General features: G+C 48.8%; 1 protein-coding gene and 1 long non-coding RNA gene across 7 annotated transcripts in view; one reads left to right on the top strand and one right to left on the bottom strand.

Annotated features, from left to right (window-relative positions):
- The window catches only part of LOC138745821 (UPF0606 protein KIAA1549), a 350,579-nt gene extending 338,692 nt beyond the window's left edge, over nucleotides 1–11,887 (bottom strand). For all 5 annotated transcript variants that reach the window (XM_069903162.1, XM_069903161.1, XM_069903164.1 and 2 more), the window contains exon 1: nucleotides 11,692–11,887. In XM_069903162.1, coding sequence (XP_069759263.1) covers nucleotides 11,692–11,842 — 151 coding nt within the window. In that variant the 5' untranslated portion in view covers nucleotides 11,843–11,887. The remainder of the gene's footprint in view (nucleotides 1–11,691) is intronic.
- A 383-nt stretch (nucleotides 11,888–12,270) lies between these two features.
- LOC138745518 (uncharacterized) lies at nucleotides 12,271–13,777 on the top strand. 2 transcript variants are annotated; one of them, XR_011346317.1, is made up of 2 exons: nucleotides 12,271–12,902; nucleotides 12,982–13,777. It is a non-coding gene; the product is annotated as an uncharacterized lncRNA (long non-coding RNA). The 2 variants fall into 2 exon arrangements; XR_011346318.1 differs by having other exon boundaries at nucleotides 12,271–12,428.
- Nucleotides 13,778–15,941: the final 2,164 nt, after the last annotated feature.

A 15,941-nucleotide genomic window follows, 5' to 3' on the forward strand; every position in this document is an offset into this window, starting at 1 on the left:
TAAATATGACTAATGAAGCAGCCTCAACCACTTCCCTGGATAGAGAATTCCAAACATTCACTACTCTCTGGGAAAAACTATTTTTCCTCATCTCGGTCCTAAATCTACTCCCCCAAATCTTGAGACTGTGTCCTCTCATTTTAGTTTCCCCGGCCAGCTCAAAAAAACCTTCCTACATCTATCCTATCCATACCCTTCATAATCCTATATGTTTCTATAAGATCTCCTCTCATTCTTCTGAACTCGAGCGAATACAATCCTACACGATTTAATCTTTCATCATAAGTCAACCCCTTCATCCCAGGGATCAACCTAGTAAACCTCCTCTGGACCGTCTCCAAAGCCAGTATATCCTTCCTCAAATATGGAGACCAGAACTGGACACAGTACTCCAGGTGCGGTCTCACCAGTACCTTATACAGCTGCAACATTACCTCCCTACTCCTGAATTCAATTCCTCTAGCGATGAAGGCCAACATTCCATTTGCCTTCTTAATAACCTGCTGCACCTGCAACCTAACTTTTTGTGATTCATGTACAAGCACTCCCAAGTCCCTCTGCACAACAGCATGCTGTAGTTTTTCACCCTTTAAATAATATTCAGCTCTTTTCTTTTTCTTGCCAAAGTGGATAACCTCACACTTACTAACATTGTACTCCATCTGCCAGACCTTTGCCCACTCATCCAGCTTAACTATATCCCTCTGCAGACTCTCCACATCCTCATTACAATTTGCTCTTCCACTCAATTTGGTGTCATCCGCAAACTTGGCTACACCACATTTTGTCCCCTCCTCCAAGTCATCAATGTAAATGATGAACAGTTGTGGGCCTAGCACCGACCCCTGCGACACCCCACTTACCACTCTCTGCCAACCTGAAAAACTCCCACTTGTCCCGACTCTCTGCCTCCTGTCAGACAACCAATTTTCGATCCATGCCAATATACTTCCCCGGCTCCACTTTCCTGTAACTTACTGATAAGTCTCTTGTGCGGCACCTTATCAAACGCTTTCTGGAAATCCAAAAATACAACATCAACCTGTTCCCCTCTATCCACCGCACCCATTATATCCTCAAAGAATCCTAACAAGTTTGTCAAACAAGATCTTCCCTTTCTAAAACCATGCTGCATCTGCCTGATTGAATCCTTACGTTCCAAAAGTTTCACTATTTCATCTTTAATGACGGCTTCAAGCATTTTTCCAACTAGAGACGTTAAGCTTATTGGCCGATAATTTCCAGTCTTCTGCCTACATCCCTTCTTAAAAAGTGGCGTGACATTTGCTGTCTTCCAGTCTGCCAGGACCTGCCCAGAATCCAAGGAATTTTGGTATATGACCACCAATGCATCAACTATAACTTCTGGCATTTCCTTCAGAACCCTTGGATGCATATCATCAGGATCAGGTGATTTGTCTGGCTTTAGTCCCATTAGTTTCTCCATCATTACTTCCTTAGTAACAACTATTTTATCAAGGCCCTCCCCAACATTCACATTCTTAACTCCACACTTGGGCATGCTGGACGTGACTTCCACCGTGAAGACTGACACAAAATATTTGTTCAATGCCTCGGCCATTTCCTCATTTTTTGCTACCAGTTTTCCTTTCTCATCCTCCAAGGGTCCTACGTTAACTATGGCCACCCCTTCCATTTTATAGATTTATAAAATTTTTTCCTTTGTTTTTATATTTTGTGCCAATTTACTTTCATAATCCTTTTTCCCATTTCTTATTACCCGCTTTGTAACCCCTTGTTGTCTCTTAAAGTTATCCCAATCTTCCAGTTTCCCACTGCTCTTTGCAGCTTTGTACACCTGCACCTTCGATTTTATACTCTCCTTTATTTCCTTTGTTAACCACGGTTGATTTTTCCCTCCCTTGCTGCCCTTATTCCTAACCAGAATGCATTTTTGTTGAGCATTACAAAATATTTATTTGAAAATCTTCCACTGTTCCTCAACTGTTTCATCAATTAGCCTGTGCTCCCAGTCCACTCTGCCCAATTCCTCCCTCATCCTATGGTAGTCACCCCTGTTTAAGCATAATATATTAGTTTTAGATCTAACTATTTCCCCTTCCATCTGAATGAGAAATTCAATCATACTATTTCCCAGATGGTCTCTGGCTATTACATCATTTACTCTACCTATCTCATTGCACAACACTAGATCCAGGAGAGCATTTTCTCTTGTGGGCTCCTTAACATGGTGCTCAAGAAAGCTATCGCGAATGCATTCTATGAAGTCCTCTTCCAGACTCCCACAACCAACTTGATTTTCCCAACCTATGTGGAAGTTAAAGTCCCCCATGACTAGTGCCGTATCATTATTACATGCCTCACTTATCTCTATTTATTTCCTGTGCCACTAAACTATTGTTATTTGGTAGGCGATAGATAACACCCACCAATAATTTTTTCCCTTTGTTATTCTTGATCTCTACCCAAATGGACTCAACATTATGCTCTTTAGATCTTATATCATCCCTCACTATTGCCTGGAGCTCATCTTTGATTAAGAGTGCAACTCCACATCCCTTACCTGTCTATCTCTTTGCACCACCTGATACCCTTGAAAGTTTAATTACCATTTAGGGTCACCTTGTAGCCATGTTTCAGTGATGGCTACCAAATCATAGGCATGGGTACAGATTTGTGCCTCAAGTTCACTAACCTTATTTCTAACACTGCGTTGTTTCTAATAACCTCATCCATGTAGGCCAGCATTTGAAGAGGACCACAGAAGAGAGTGGTTGGCTGCAAATGACACAAGGCTAATCTACCAGTAGGTGCATCTCAAATGACCACTCGATAAGAATGCAGAGTGTTGGCAAAATTTTCTGAATAGATTATTCACAGAGAAAAGACAGCAATGTCTGACCAAAAACCTGCCATTGAAAGACATCAAAACGACACTTGGTATCGATGAATACTTGGGGCATCCTGACACCAGACTAATGGAGTTCTTGGAGGAGGTAACAAAAGGAATTGATGAGGGTACGGCGGTAGATGGAGTCTACATGGATTTTAACAAGGTCCCCCACAGGACTCATCCAGAAAGTCACGAGTCAGGGGATCAGTGGAATCTTGGCTATGTGGATAAAAAAATTAGCTTGTAGTGTTACTAAACAGGTTAATAAAATTATGATAAAATATATTTTAAAAAGGTTAAGTTTGTGAGGTTTAGTTGCTAGATCACATTTCACAAACAGACATCTCAAGTGCCATGCAGGGATAGACTTCATGTCTCCAATGGTCTTTGCTGAGACAATGGGAGAGTACTTGGGAGAGTTTTACAAGTAGATGTTAATGGATCAGCACGTTAGTGCTCAGGATAAAGAACTGAAAATGTTTTGCTATTAAGACTGCTGCCAGAAGTTTAAAATGCTGGTTGAAGGTTGCTGTTTGGTCATGTGGTTTTGCAGAGAGAAAACATTCATTCTTTGAGAGCGAGAGAAAGAGACAGAGATTCAGCAGCCATTGGTGTTGAAGACTGCAAGTTTGCAGACCTGCTGCAAGACCCCATTTCAAGGTGGGTTTTGAGTTCAGAGTTCAGGCTATTATACATTTCTGTAGTCAATTGCAGAGGCTGCGGCTGGTTAATGTGTTTCTCCTGGAATATGTGAAAAGAACTCTTTGTGGTAACCCGGAAGAGGATATCTTTTGGAAAAACCAAAGAAGGGGCAAGTTTCTTCAGCAAGACAGTTCAGTGGCTGATTGAAGGAGATCCTTTTGTGTGTCCAATGAACATCTCTCTGAAACCAACAAAGATCTTCCTGAGTGGTAACAATTTAAGTTAAAACACCAGAGCCTGATGAAGATAATAAAGGTTTAATTCTGTGCACAGTAGGGAAGATTGCCTGATACCAGTGAACTTGGATAAGTGAGAACTGAAAAAGTGAAACAGTGAAAATGAACTTTCCAGAACACGTAAGCATTACATACAGGTCTGCTTAGAATTAGAAGGGCCTTAACTTAATAGTAATAATTTAAATATTTATCTTATTATTCTGTATTAAGAAAATAAAACCATTTTTGTTTTGTCCTGGTGAATTTCTGTTGCTGCTGGTGTTTGAGTCCTCTGAGCTTGTAACAGTAGAAAGAAAGCAGAGAGTAGTAGTAGTGGAAAGAAAGTATTCTGCCTGGTGGTCGATGACTAGTGGGACCTCTGCTCTTTGTGATTTTTATAAAGTTACCTGGATAAAGAGGCAGAAGGATGGGTCAAAAGTTTGCAGATGACACAAAGGTTGGAGGAGTTATAGATGGAGCTGAAGGTTGTCGAAGGTTACAAGAGGATATAGAGAGGATGCAGAGTTGGGCAGAAAAGTGGCAGATGGATTTTAACCCAGATAAGTGTGAGGTAATGCATTTTGGAAGGACAAACCAGAAGGCTGAATACAAAGTTACTGGTTGGTTACTTAAGAGTGTGGATGAACAGAGGGACCTTGGGGTGCAAATCCATACATCCCTCAAAGTCATTCCATAGATTGATAGGATAGTTAAGAAGGTCTACGAGATGCTGGATTCTTTAATAGGGGGATTGAATTCAGGAGTAGAGGTTATGCTGAAAATCTTTGGTAAGATCACACATTTATTGTGTCCAGTTCTGGTCACCTCATTATAGGAAGAATGTGGAAGCTTTTTTTTAAAAAAAAAAAGTTGTGGGTGCCTGGAATGCCTTACCAGGAATGGTGGTGGAGGCTGAAACATTGGGGGCATTTAAGAGACTTAAGCAGACACATGGATGAAAGAAAAATAATGGGTTATTGGGTAGGAAGGGTTTAGTACTTTTTTCAAAGAAAGGAAGATATGGGTCAGCACAACAGAGGGCTGAAGGGCCTGTACGGTGCTGTATTATTCTGTTCTAGTGGCAGCACCTCAAGTCAAGGCAGATTTAGATTTATGATCAACTGGAGTTACCCGAGTACATATTCAGGTTGACAATTCACTACAGAATTAAATGCTACATTTCAGAGGTATTGCCTTTCAAATGAGTTATTGGGCCAGACTGCATCAATTGTAGTCCACTGCCTGAGCTCGCCAACGATAGTGCATTTTCTCCCTAACCTGATCTAAATTAAAAACAGGCAGCAAGAGGCAATCATGCATTTGAACAACTTGTAAGTGTCTCTGAAGTTCCAAATAGTTAGTTGAACACAATTTTACTCCTACTCAATTTTATCTCAATCAAACCCATCTTTCAAATCACAAGAACTGACTGTGTACTCTTGAAAATTACCCCCATGCCTGAGATGCATTCTACCATGGAATGCAGATATTGAAGAACAGGTTAAAAATGTTTCCCAGAGAATGAGAGATGCATCTATGTGGGAACACGATGATAAACATTGGAATGATAGTCTGCATGCCTTGGGAGAGTTCAGTACAACTAACCTGGAGACATTACACAGAGCTCTTCAGCAGGAGAAGACATGCGAGGGGATGGAATGACCAAATTAATTGTCCCAAATAAAGTCAAATTTAAAAAAAGGTTTCATTCAGACAATTTCAAAGAGGCCATATGAAATATCTTAAAAAAGAAAAGCTACAATGGGTGCAGCACAGATTAAATGTGATTTTTTTTTTAAATAAAAAGCTACTAGTGATGACTACAGTTGTTCAAAAGCTTCCAAACAAATTGAGCTATTAATAATATTAAATTGCGGAAAAATGTACCCCCTCTGCAACCTGATCCTTGACTTTCTCATCAGAAGACAATAATCAGTACGAATTGGAAACAACATCTCCTCCTCACTGATTAGCAACACAGGCACACCACAAGGATGCATGCTTAGCCCACTGCTCTACTCATTATACACCCATGACTGTTTAGCCAGGCACAATTCCAATACGATCTACAAGTTTGCCGATGACACCACAGCTATCGGTAGAATCAATAAGCGTACAGGTGGGAGATCAGCTCGTTGAATGGTGTCACAACAACAACCTTCCACTCAATGTCAGCAAAACCAAGGAGACAATTGTGGACTTCAGGAGGAAATCAAGAGAACATGACCCAATCCTCATCGTGGGCTAAGTAATGGAGAAGGTCAAGAACTTCAAATTCCTGAGTGTCAATATCTCCAAGAATCTCTCCTGGAGCCTCCATGTTGATGAATCACCAAGAAGGCTCACCAGTGGCTATACTTTGTGAGGCGTCTGAAGAGATTCAGTAGTTCACCAAAGACTCTCAAACTTCTACAGGTGTAGAAGAGCATTCTGGCTGGTTACATCACCGCCTGGTGTAGAGGTGCCAACTCTCAGGACAAGAATAAACTTCAGAGGGTTGTTAACTCAGCCTGCAACATCACAGGCGCCAAACTTCACTCCATTGAGGACATCTACATGAGGCGATGTCTTTTAAAAAAAAGCAGCCTCTATTCTCAAAGACCCCACCACCCGGGCCACGCCCTCTTCACTCTGCTACCATCACGGAAAAAGGTACAAGAGCCTAAAGATGAATAATCAATGAACCAGACACTGCGTTATTTTTTGAGCACTGTTACTTTAATTGTTTCTAGTAATGTTGTAAGATCTTTATTATAGGATTCTGCTGCAAAAACACTGAATTTCAGGGCTTGTTCGTGATAATAAATTCTGATTCTGAAAATGAAGGAACACAAAATGATCAGTGAACTGGACATTGAACGAAGGGCATAGGATATGGTTCCTATAGAAAACTTACTGTTGAAAAAATTGGTCATGGGTTTGAGACAAAACTATCAATTGACAACCAACGCGGTGAACAGAGACTGGGGTGGGCAGAATCAAAAAAATTTTGTGAGCTGGGGAAAAGAAAGTTGGGGGGAGGGTGTTAAAAAAAATTGCTGTATACATGGCTCGAATCATATGAATGGACGCACTTATTTAAGAAAGAGGAATAGTACTCCATCTGGCCTGCTGAGCCTGCTCTGCAATTTAATCAGTCTTGCCTCTTCCACATATCCATTATGCAAAAATCTTTCTAAATAATTCTCAAATATATAGGCAACCTTTACTGCTTCCTTCAGTAGTTCCTCCTCATGACAATCCTAAAATTATTCCACCAAATCTTGAGGCTATATCCCCTAGTTCTAGGCTAATCTATCACTGAAAGCAACTTCCCTGCCTCTATTTCTTCTATCCCACTCAAAATGTTATGTTTCAAGAGGTCCCCTTTCATTCTTCTGAATTCAAGTATACACTATAGTTGTTATCTGCCTGATGGGCAGAGAGGGTTACTCTCTTCTCAGGAATCCACCTGGTGAACTTCCTCTGCACTGCCTTCAACCCCAATGTATCTTGTCTCAAGTAAGACGAGAAATGCACGCAATACTCCAGGTGCTGCCTCACCAGTCCCCTCACAGTTGCAGAACTTCCCTGTCTTCAAATTCAATCCCTCCAGCAATTCAGACCAACATTCTATTTGCCTTTCTTACCTTCTGTACCTGCACACCAACCTTTTGCAATTCATGCACAAGTACTCCCAAGTCCCTCTGCACAATAGCATGTTGCAATCTTCCGCCATTTAAATACACTGATCTTCTATTTTTTTTTCCTTTCAAAGCAGACGACCTAGCATTTATCAAATTGTACTCCATTTGCCACCAGACCCTTGTTCACTCGCCCAATCTATCTCCATCTCTCTGGAGATTCTCCACATCCTCTGCTCAATTTGTTTTTTCATTCAATTTAGTGTCATCAGCAAACTTTGATATGGTCAACTCTGTCATCTCTTCCAAATCATTAATGGATATCATGAACAGTTGTGGGCCTTGCACCAACCCCTGCAGTACTCTGCTCATCAATGATTGCCAACCAGAGAAACATCCATTTATTCCAACTCTCTGCCTTCTTTTAGTTAACCAATCCTCTATCCATGTTAATATGCAACTCCTTACATGCACATTAAATGAATTGGATAAACCTATCAACTTGATTCAATAATAAAGCATTTAACACTACTGAAAATAAGCTAAGTTAGAGTTTCATAACTGTAACCTAATCTTAAAGATGGAACATGATATTTAAAAATATAATTGACACAAAATGTAAAAGAGATTTGAACGTTCCAATTAGGTAATAACTCTGAAACCCAATCCTATTCATTCATTATTCTACTTGTAGCAACTGTTCCATTGCTTCATTAAGGATTGAAGATCATATCAACCAGCAGGGTTAATACACTAACCTTTCACACACACATAAAAAAACTCCATTAGCCTTAAGAATTTGGATACCAAGACAGAATTTCATCAAATTTATAAAAATACATGACTAATTTTACAATACACTACACTTTTTTTGCACAGGCTCAATAACATCTACATATGAATATTAAGTGTTGATCTGTGCTTAGTGAAAAGGATTAAGGATCAACTATTGAGTTTACTTATCCATCAAGCTCCATAATATTTTTGTACTGACTAGAAAGAGGAAAATTGCACTTCTTACAAGTCCAAGCTGAAAACATTGGGAGAAATGTCATGAAAAAAGGAAGACTTTGAAAAATTAAAATTAATTCTGATCACTTTTCTGAAGTTATTCACTTGGCACACAACAAGCCAAAGGAACCTAAACAAAAAGTGGGTTGGAAGAATTTTGTTTCTTCCTATCCAAATTCCTATTGCCAACCTGAAGCCCCTTCAAATCGAGCAAAACCACTGTAGATATATTTTTTAAGTTTTCAACTTGGTCAAATCGGTACCCTTACACTGAAATAAACTAAACACAGGTTCTGGTTTCAAGTTAATGTTACAGGTCAATTACTTTATTTGCCTCTTCAGATAGCTTTGCTAACATTTTCTGCTTTTAATCAGGTTTCTGGCATCTGCATTTTTTTTTCTTGAGAACCAAGGGCCATTCATTCCCTGAGAACATCAATGGTGTGGAAAGCATCATACCCAAGCACAATCCTGGTCTCTCCTTCGCAAGTTACCAGGTGACCCTTAGAAGATGGAAATGTGGCTGATAATTGCCTTCATCCTCCCTGTGTTAATTGCACTACCCAATTGTCACCTGGGCTGTGCTCAGTTACGACAAAAATTAACCCTGGGACATGCTCGATAGGATTTAATATAACGCTGTCACTCTTGCCCAACCGCAAATGATTTTAATTTCAATCTATGAAAACCACTGTGGGGGGGGAGGAGGAGGGGAGAGGGGGGGGAGAGGGGGGAGGAGGAGGGGGGAGGGGGGGAGGAAGGGGAGAGGGGGGGGAGGAAGGGGAGAGGGGGGGGAGGAAGGGGAGAGGGGGGGGAGGAAGGGGAGAGGGGGGGGAGGAAGGGGAGGGGGGGGAGGAAGGGGAGGGGGGGGAGGAAGGGGAGAGGGGGGGGAGAGGGGGGGGAGGAAGGGGAGAGGGGGGGGAGGAAGGGGAGAGGGGGGGGAGGAAGGGGAGAGGGGGGGGAGGAAGGGGAGAGGGGGGGGAGGAAGGGGAGAGGGGGGGGAGGAAGGGGAGAGGGGGGGGAGGAAGGGGAGAGGGGGGGGAGGAAGGGGAGAGGGGGGGGAGGAAGGGGAGAGGGGGGGGAGGAAGGGGAGAGGGGGGGGAGGAAGGGGAGAGGGGGGAGGAAGGGGAGAGGGGGGGAGGAAGGGGAGAGGGGGGGGAGGAAGGGGAGGGGGGGGGAGGAAGGGGAGGGGGGGGAGGAAGGGGAGGGGGGGAGGAAGGGGAGGGGGGGAGGAAGGGGAGGGGGGGAGGAAGGGGAGAGGGGGGGAGGAAGGGGAGAGGGGGGGGAGGAAGGGGAGAGGGGGGGGAGGAAGGGGAGAGGGGGGGAGGAAGGGGAGGGGGGGGAGGAAGGGGAGAGGGGGGGAGGAAGGGGAGAGGGGGGGGAGGAAGGGGAGAGGGGGGGAGGAAGGGGAGAGGGGGGGAGGAAGGGGAGAGGGGGGGGGAGGAAGGGGAGAGGGGGGGGGGAGGAAGGGGAGAGGGGGGGGAGGAAGGGGAGAGGGGGGGGAGGAAGGGGAGAGGGGGGGGAGGAAGGGGAGAGGGGGGGGAGGAAGGGGAGAGGGGGGGGAGGAAGGGGAGAGGGGGGGGAGGAAGGGGAGAGGGGGGGAGGAAGGGGAGAGGGGGGGAGGAAGGGGAGAGGGGGGGAGGAAGGGGAGAGGGGGGGAGGAAGGGGAGAGGGGGGGAGGAAGGGGAGAGGGGGGGAGGAAGGGGAGAGGGGGGAGGAAGGGGAGAGGGGGGGAGGAAGGGGAGAGGTGGGGGAGGAAGGGGAGAGGGGGGGGAGGAAGGGGAGAGGGGGGAGAGGAAGGGGAGAGGAAGGGGAGAGGGGGGGAGGAAGGGGAGAGGGGGGGAGGAAGGGGAGAGGGGGGGGAGGAAGGGGAGAGGGGGGGGAGGAAGGGGAGAGGGGGGGGAGGAAGGGGAGAGGGGGGGAGGAAGGGGAGAGGGGGGGGAGGAAGGGGAGAGGGGGGGAGGAAGGGGAGAGGGGGGGAGGAAGGGGAGAGGGGGGGAGGAAGGGGAGAGGGGGGGAGGAAGGGGAGAGGGGGGGAGGAAGGGGAGAGGGGGGGGAGGAAGGGGAGAGGGGGGGGAGGAAGGGGAGAGGGGGGGGAGGAAGGGGAGAGGGGGGGGAGGAAGGGGAGAGGGGGGGGAGGAAGGGGAGAGGGGGGGGAGGAAGGGGAGAGGGGGGGAGGAAGGGGAGAGGGGGGGGAGGAAGGGGAGAGGGGGGGGAGGAAGGGGAGAGGGGGGGGAGGAAGGGGAGAGGGGGGGGAGGAAGGGGAGAGGGGGGGAGGAAGGGGAGAGGGGGGGGAGGAAGGGGAGAGGGGGGGGGAGGAAGGGGAGAGGGGGGGGAGGAAGGGGAGAGGGGGGGGAGGAAGGGGAGAGGGGGGGGAGGAAGGGGAGAGGGGGGGGGAGGAAGGGGAGAGGGGGGGGAGGAAGGGGAGAGGGGGGGGAGGAAGGGGAGAGGGGGGGGAGGAAGGGGAGAGGGGGGGGAGGAAGGGGAGAGGGGGGGGAGGAAGGGGAGAGGGGGGGGAGGAAGGGGAGAGGGGGGGGAGGAAGGGGAGAGGGGGGGGAGGAAGGGGAGAGGGGGGGGAGGAAGGGGAGAGGGGGGGAGGAAGGGGAGAGGGGGGGAGGAAGGGGAGAGGGGGGGGAGGAAGGGGAGAGGGGGGGGAGGAAGGGGAGAGGGGGGGGAGGAAGGGGAGAGGGGGGGGAGGAAGGGGAGAGGGGGGGGAGGAAGGGGAGAGGGGGGGGAGGAAGGGGAGAGGGGGGGGAGGAAGGGGAGAGGGGGGGAGGAAGGGGAGAGGGGGGGAGGAAGGGGAGAGGGGGGGAGGAAGGGGAGAGGGGGGGAGGAAGGGGAGAGGGGGGGAGGAAGGGGAGAGGGGGGGAGGAAGGGGAGAGGGGGGGTGGAAGAGTTTTAACCCTGCTCAGGAAGCAGCGGCGCTACTTAGAATGAGTTGGGAAGTGACCACAATGGAAATGGTACCCAAAACACGAGTTCCAAACAGACCCTTGCTCTAAACTTCACACAAATAGAACATGCATCGGATGCAAATAAACTGATCGTCTTTAGAGGAAGAAAAATTAGAATTTTGGGGGCCATCCAGCAAGCCACTGAACAGCATTGAAACAATACGGCTGATGGCGCATCCACCGATGTAAAGGTGCAAGCTCATAGCAAACGACCAACACTAAATAGATTATTTTCTTTTTAATTACATGGCAAGCGATGCAAGGACCGGTTTGGCATTAGAAGGGAACAACAGCTCCGGACCGCTACTTACCAGATGTGGTGCCAGGAGCCTGGAGCCACAGCAGGAGCGAAGCCACGAGCAAGGAGCTGCAGTGCCTGAGGAGCCTGCGCCGCGCCGCAGCTCGGTGGCCCGTGAAGAGGAGAGAGAAGCACGGCCACCGCCACCCATCGACCCCGTCCATAATTTTCCTCTCCCTTCCCCGCTTCCACCTCGCCCGCCTCTCCTTCCTTCCTCCCTCGCTCGCTCCCTCCCTCGCTCGCTCCCTCCCTCGCTCGCTCCCTCCCTCGCTCGCTCCCTCCCTCGCTCGCTCCCTCCCTCGCTCGCTCCCTCCCTCGCTCGCTCCCTCCCTCGCTCGCTCCCTCCCTCGCTCGCTCCCTCCCTCGCTCGCTCCCTCCCTCGCTCGCTCCCTCCCTCGCTCGCTCCCTCCCTCGCTCGCTCCCTCCCTCGCTCGCTCCCTCCCTCGCTCGCTCCCTCGCTCGCTCGCTCGCTCGCCAGGCCGGGCGCGCCGCCGCCGCCGCGGACCCGCGCTCGTGCCAGGGCGACGTCGGCGCCCACCAATCGCAGGGCGCTTGCGGCTCCCTGCCCTGGTTGGGGAGTCGCCGTTGGGCACGTGCCGTGCCTGCGGCCCGAGAGAGAGAAGGGGGGAGGGGAGGGGAGGGGAGGCCGTCCGTCCGTCCGAGGTCGGGAGTAATGGCCGCGCTCTGAGGCGGGGCGGAACCCACAATCTAACTTTGGGTCCGAGTCAGGCAGAGGCCGTTTTCCTTGAGGTGAGGGGCATGGCCAAATAAAGCTAAATATTCAGCATCAGGATTTATCGTCATCTGAGCGAATCACCTTCGCATAAAAAGTACCCAATAACAGGGCCGTGTCTTTGGTTCATTGATCATTCAGGAATCTGATGGCAGCGGGGAGGAAGCTGTCCTTGTGGGGCTGGCAGGCTCCTGCACCGCTTTCCGCCCGATGGTCGCTGGGTGGTGGGGGTCCTTGAGGGATAGAGGCTGCTGCCTTAAGGCACCGCCTCCTGGAGGTGGAATGGGGTCTGGTGCCCGAACCACCAGCCGCTTTCGGGCGGCCAGAATACCCGAATGTGGCTGTCGGCTCGGCAGGCCACCTCAAAGCATAAGACCCTGACCCGAGGAGGCCATCCCCAACCCTCCTCGGGTAGGTTGTATTCTCCGCTTCCGAGCGCTCCCCTGAAAGCAGCAGAAGAAATGGAAGTAGCCTCTCACCGGAGGACACAGGTATAGTAGAATTGATTGGGTTGTGTGTATTAGGAAGCACATTGAAATACTGATGCACTTTTCCTGATTTGACCCTCAGTGCCCTCCCACGGACGCAACCGCAAGAGGCTGACAAAGGCTCAGATTCTGCCCAAAGAGCTGCAGCGCATGATGTCCGCACTTGACCGGGAGGAAGGAGAGAAGGACCACCAGCATGCCGAGGTGGCACTGGAGCAGGAGAGAGCGCTGCTCGCGGAGCTGAAGAAGGACGAGACAGCGCACCGGTCGGAAGGTGACAAGCGTGTGCAGGCCATGACTAGCTTGTCAACTGCATTGGAGCATCTCAGTGCTGCAATGGACATTCCAAGGAGTCTTCATGCAAATTGAGGCCTGCCTGTCCCAGTTCCAAGAGCCCTCTGGAGCCCCTCCCATGTACCTGCACCCTCGCACTGGCTTTCCACATCATTCAACGTCAGCGCATCATGGGGGTGGGCACATGGAGTGGAATGAGATGCTGGGGTCCAGCACCAGGTTCCCCCCAACTTCCTCTCAATACTGACAGAATGATCTGTGTGTCCGCCGTTACTGTGTGTGTTAATGCTGCTCAATCACTTGCCACTTTCGGTGTTAATGAAACCCTGTTATATGTGCAATATTCTGTGCATTAGTGGAATGAAATGGTGCCGGGTGAAAGTGTTAGTTGTCAACTGTTTTTTTTATTTGTGTCTGACCTGTTGTGTTCATGTGTGGAATGGATTTGCACTTTTTTTGTCCATTCAAATGTTTACAGCTTGTTAGTTGAAAATGTTAAATTGTTATTGTGTGTTATCTACCTCAGGCAGAAACCAGACAAGTATTATTGAACATGTTAATAAAAAGTTTCAAAAAGCATAAAAGTCTCATGTTACATTAATTCCTCACTTTTCCCTTCATGCGAGCAGAGTATGGAATATGAAGCCAGGCTCCTCTCATGGCCTTTGGGGAGGGGGGTGGGGGTCGGTGGGTGGGAGGGACATACCCGTGTAGCACAGGCCACCCCTCAGATTTACACCCCTTCAGGATGGACATAATTGCAGAAGGGATGGCCTGCAGTCAATGGGGTTGGAGATCATTGCAATCCTGGCTACTGGGAGCAAGGGGATCTGCGCAAACCAATGCCCACTCCAGCAAAAAGTTCTCTTTGTTGAGCTCACATATATTGTGCAGTACATAGCAGGCAAATACAACATCTGGGACAAAAGCAGTATCAACATCAAGACGCTTGGACAAGCATCGCCAGCGGCCCTTTAGACAGCCAAAGGCATGTTTCACCACTATCCTTGCGGAATTCAGCGCTTTATTGAATCGTCGCTGGTCTGCATCCAGTACTCGATGTTATGTGAACCCCTTCATCAGCCACATCACCCACAAGATGAGCTGGGACTTCCATTCCATCAACATATTTGGACACCTGTGGGCACAAAAGTGCAGAAATGCTGTTAATTCACCAACCTGCCCATTTACACGGGGCATGAACAACGTCAGCACGAGGAGCTTTGAAGGGTGATCACTCATGTCACGTGGGAAGAGGTATCCAGCCTGGTCCTCTGCCTTTCTGTACAGAGGAGAGTTAGCAAGCATGCGTGCATCATGCGTGCGGCCAGGCCAACCCACAAACACGTCCAAGAAGCTGCAACATAGAAAGTAGCCTGTGTACTTATGGACATTGGCACGTGAGTTGACAAACTTAAATGGCTCTAACTGACTAGAACGTGGTCAACAGAACCACCAAGTGCCACCCTTTGCCAATGTAGTATGCTGCAGGGTCCACGACGGGGGAAATAATGGGAATATGCGACCCATCAATGGCACCAGCACACATTGGGTAGCCTCTTTCCGCAAAGCCACCAATTGTCTCCTGGAGGCGTGTTCCACTTGGCAGGGATGCGCACAGGTCTATGAGGCTGCAGGTGAGGTTCTATGAGTTCCAGCACAAAGTTGAAGGTGCCACGTGTCAAATGAAAGTGTCTCTTCCACTCGTCATCATCAAATTTGGTGAGGACATTACTTCAGAATGCAGTCCCCTGTGATCTGTTCAACCTTCAGGGAGTCCAATTTGTTATCACAGCCAATTGACTGACAAGCAGCATTCGCCTCCGTCTACGGCACCCATGCTCTGCAATCGTTTCCACCTATAATTGCCACCTTCTGGCCCACAACCTTTGCAGGAACCATTGCCTGATCTTCGTTATGCGATGTTCTGATATCATGGAGCTGAGAAGAACTTCAACATATTTCATGGCCTTACCGAGGATTTCACGGAGCTGGTCCTGAACGCTGACACAGGATGCCAACATCCTAAGCATTTCTCTTCTCTGCTCCAGGCCCGCCACGATCCTTACAGCTTCAGCCTCGATGCACTGCAAATGACGTCATGACAGCAGGCAGGCCACAGTCTACAGGAGCTGGCGTTTGCTCCACTGCACCTCTCCCCACTGCTGATCTTTCAGGGGCCAGAACAGAGCCTTCAGCACTGCCACCTGAATGTCGCTTCACACACATCCGCAGCCAGCTCCAGAGCTCCAGCTATTCCACCTGAAAGCGGCTACTGTTTGTATTTGTACGACTGGCCTTCCCCTTGCTGATTGTACCTTGGTTCCACCCCCCCGATTCCCCTAATAAAGATGGCATCACCATAACCCCTCCCCCAGAACAAGCTTAGGTCAGCAACATGGGGTGTGCCATCAGTTTATGGTAATAAAAGCCTATCAGTCCGGTAACTTTGGAGTTACTGATGGCACATCAATTTTATTCTCATAATTTTTTTGGAATGGACAAGTTGCTGAGACCAGAGAGGCTGGAATCGACCCGCGATCACTGGAAGCATCCGACCAGTTCGAACTATAGCTGCGCTGCTTCAACGTGTTCCTGCAGTCCTCCACCGAGATCATCCAATCTGGTGCAGACAAGCTGTACTTACTGTTCTCACAGCTCAGGAAGCATATTTACCCAATGGTCAGAGACCACAAGAAATTCACCGAAGCAATGGACATTCTGAAAGGCCAGTACCTGGCCCATGTG

The sequence above is a fragment of the Narcine bancroftii genome, chromosome 11 (assembly GCF_036971445.1).
Source record: "Narcine bancroftii isolate sNarBan1 chromosome 11, sNarBan1.hap1, whole genome shotgun sequence".
NCBI classification, from domain to species: domain Eukaryota; kingdom Metazoa; phylum Chordata; class Chondrichthyes; order Torpediniformes; family Narcinidae; genus Narcine; species Narcine bancroftii.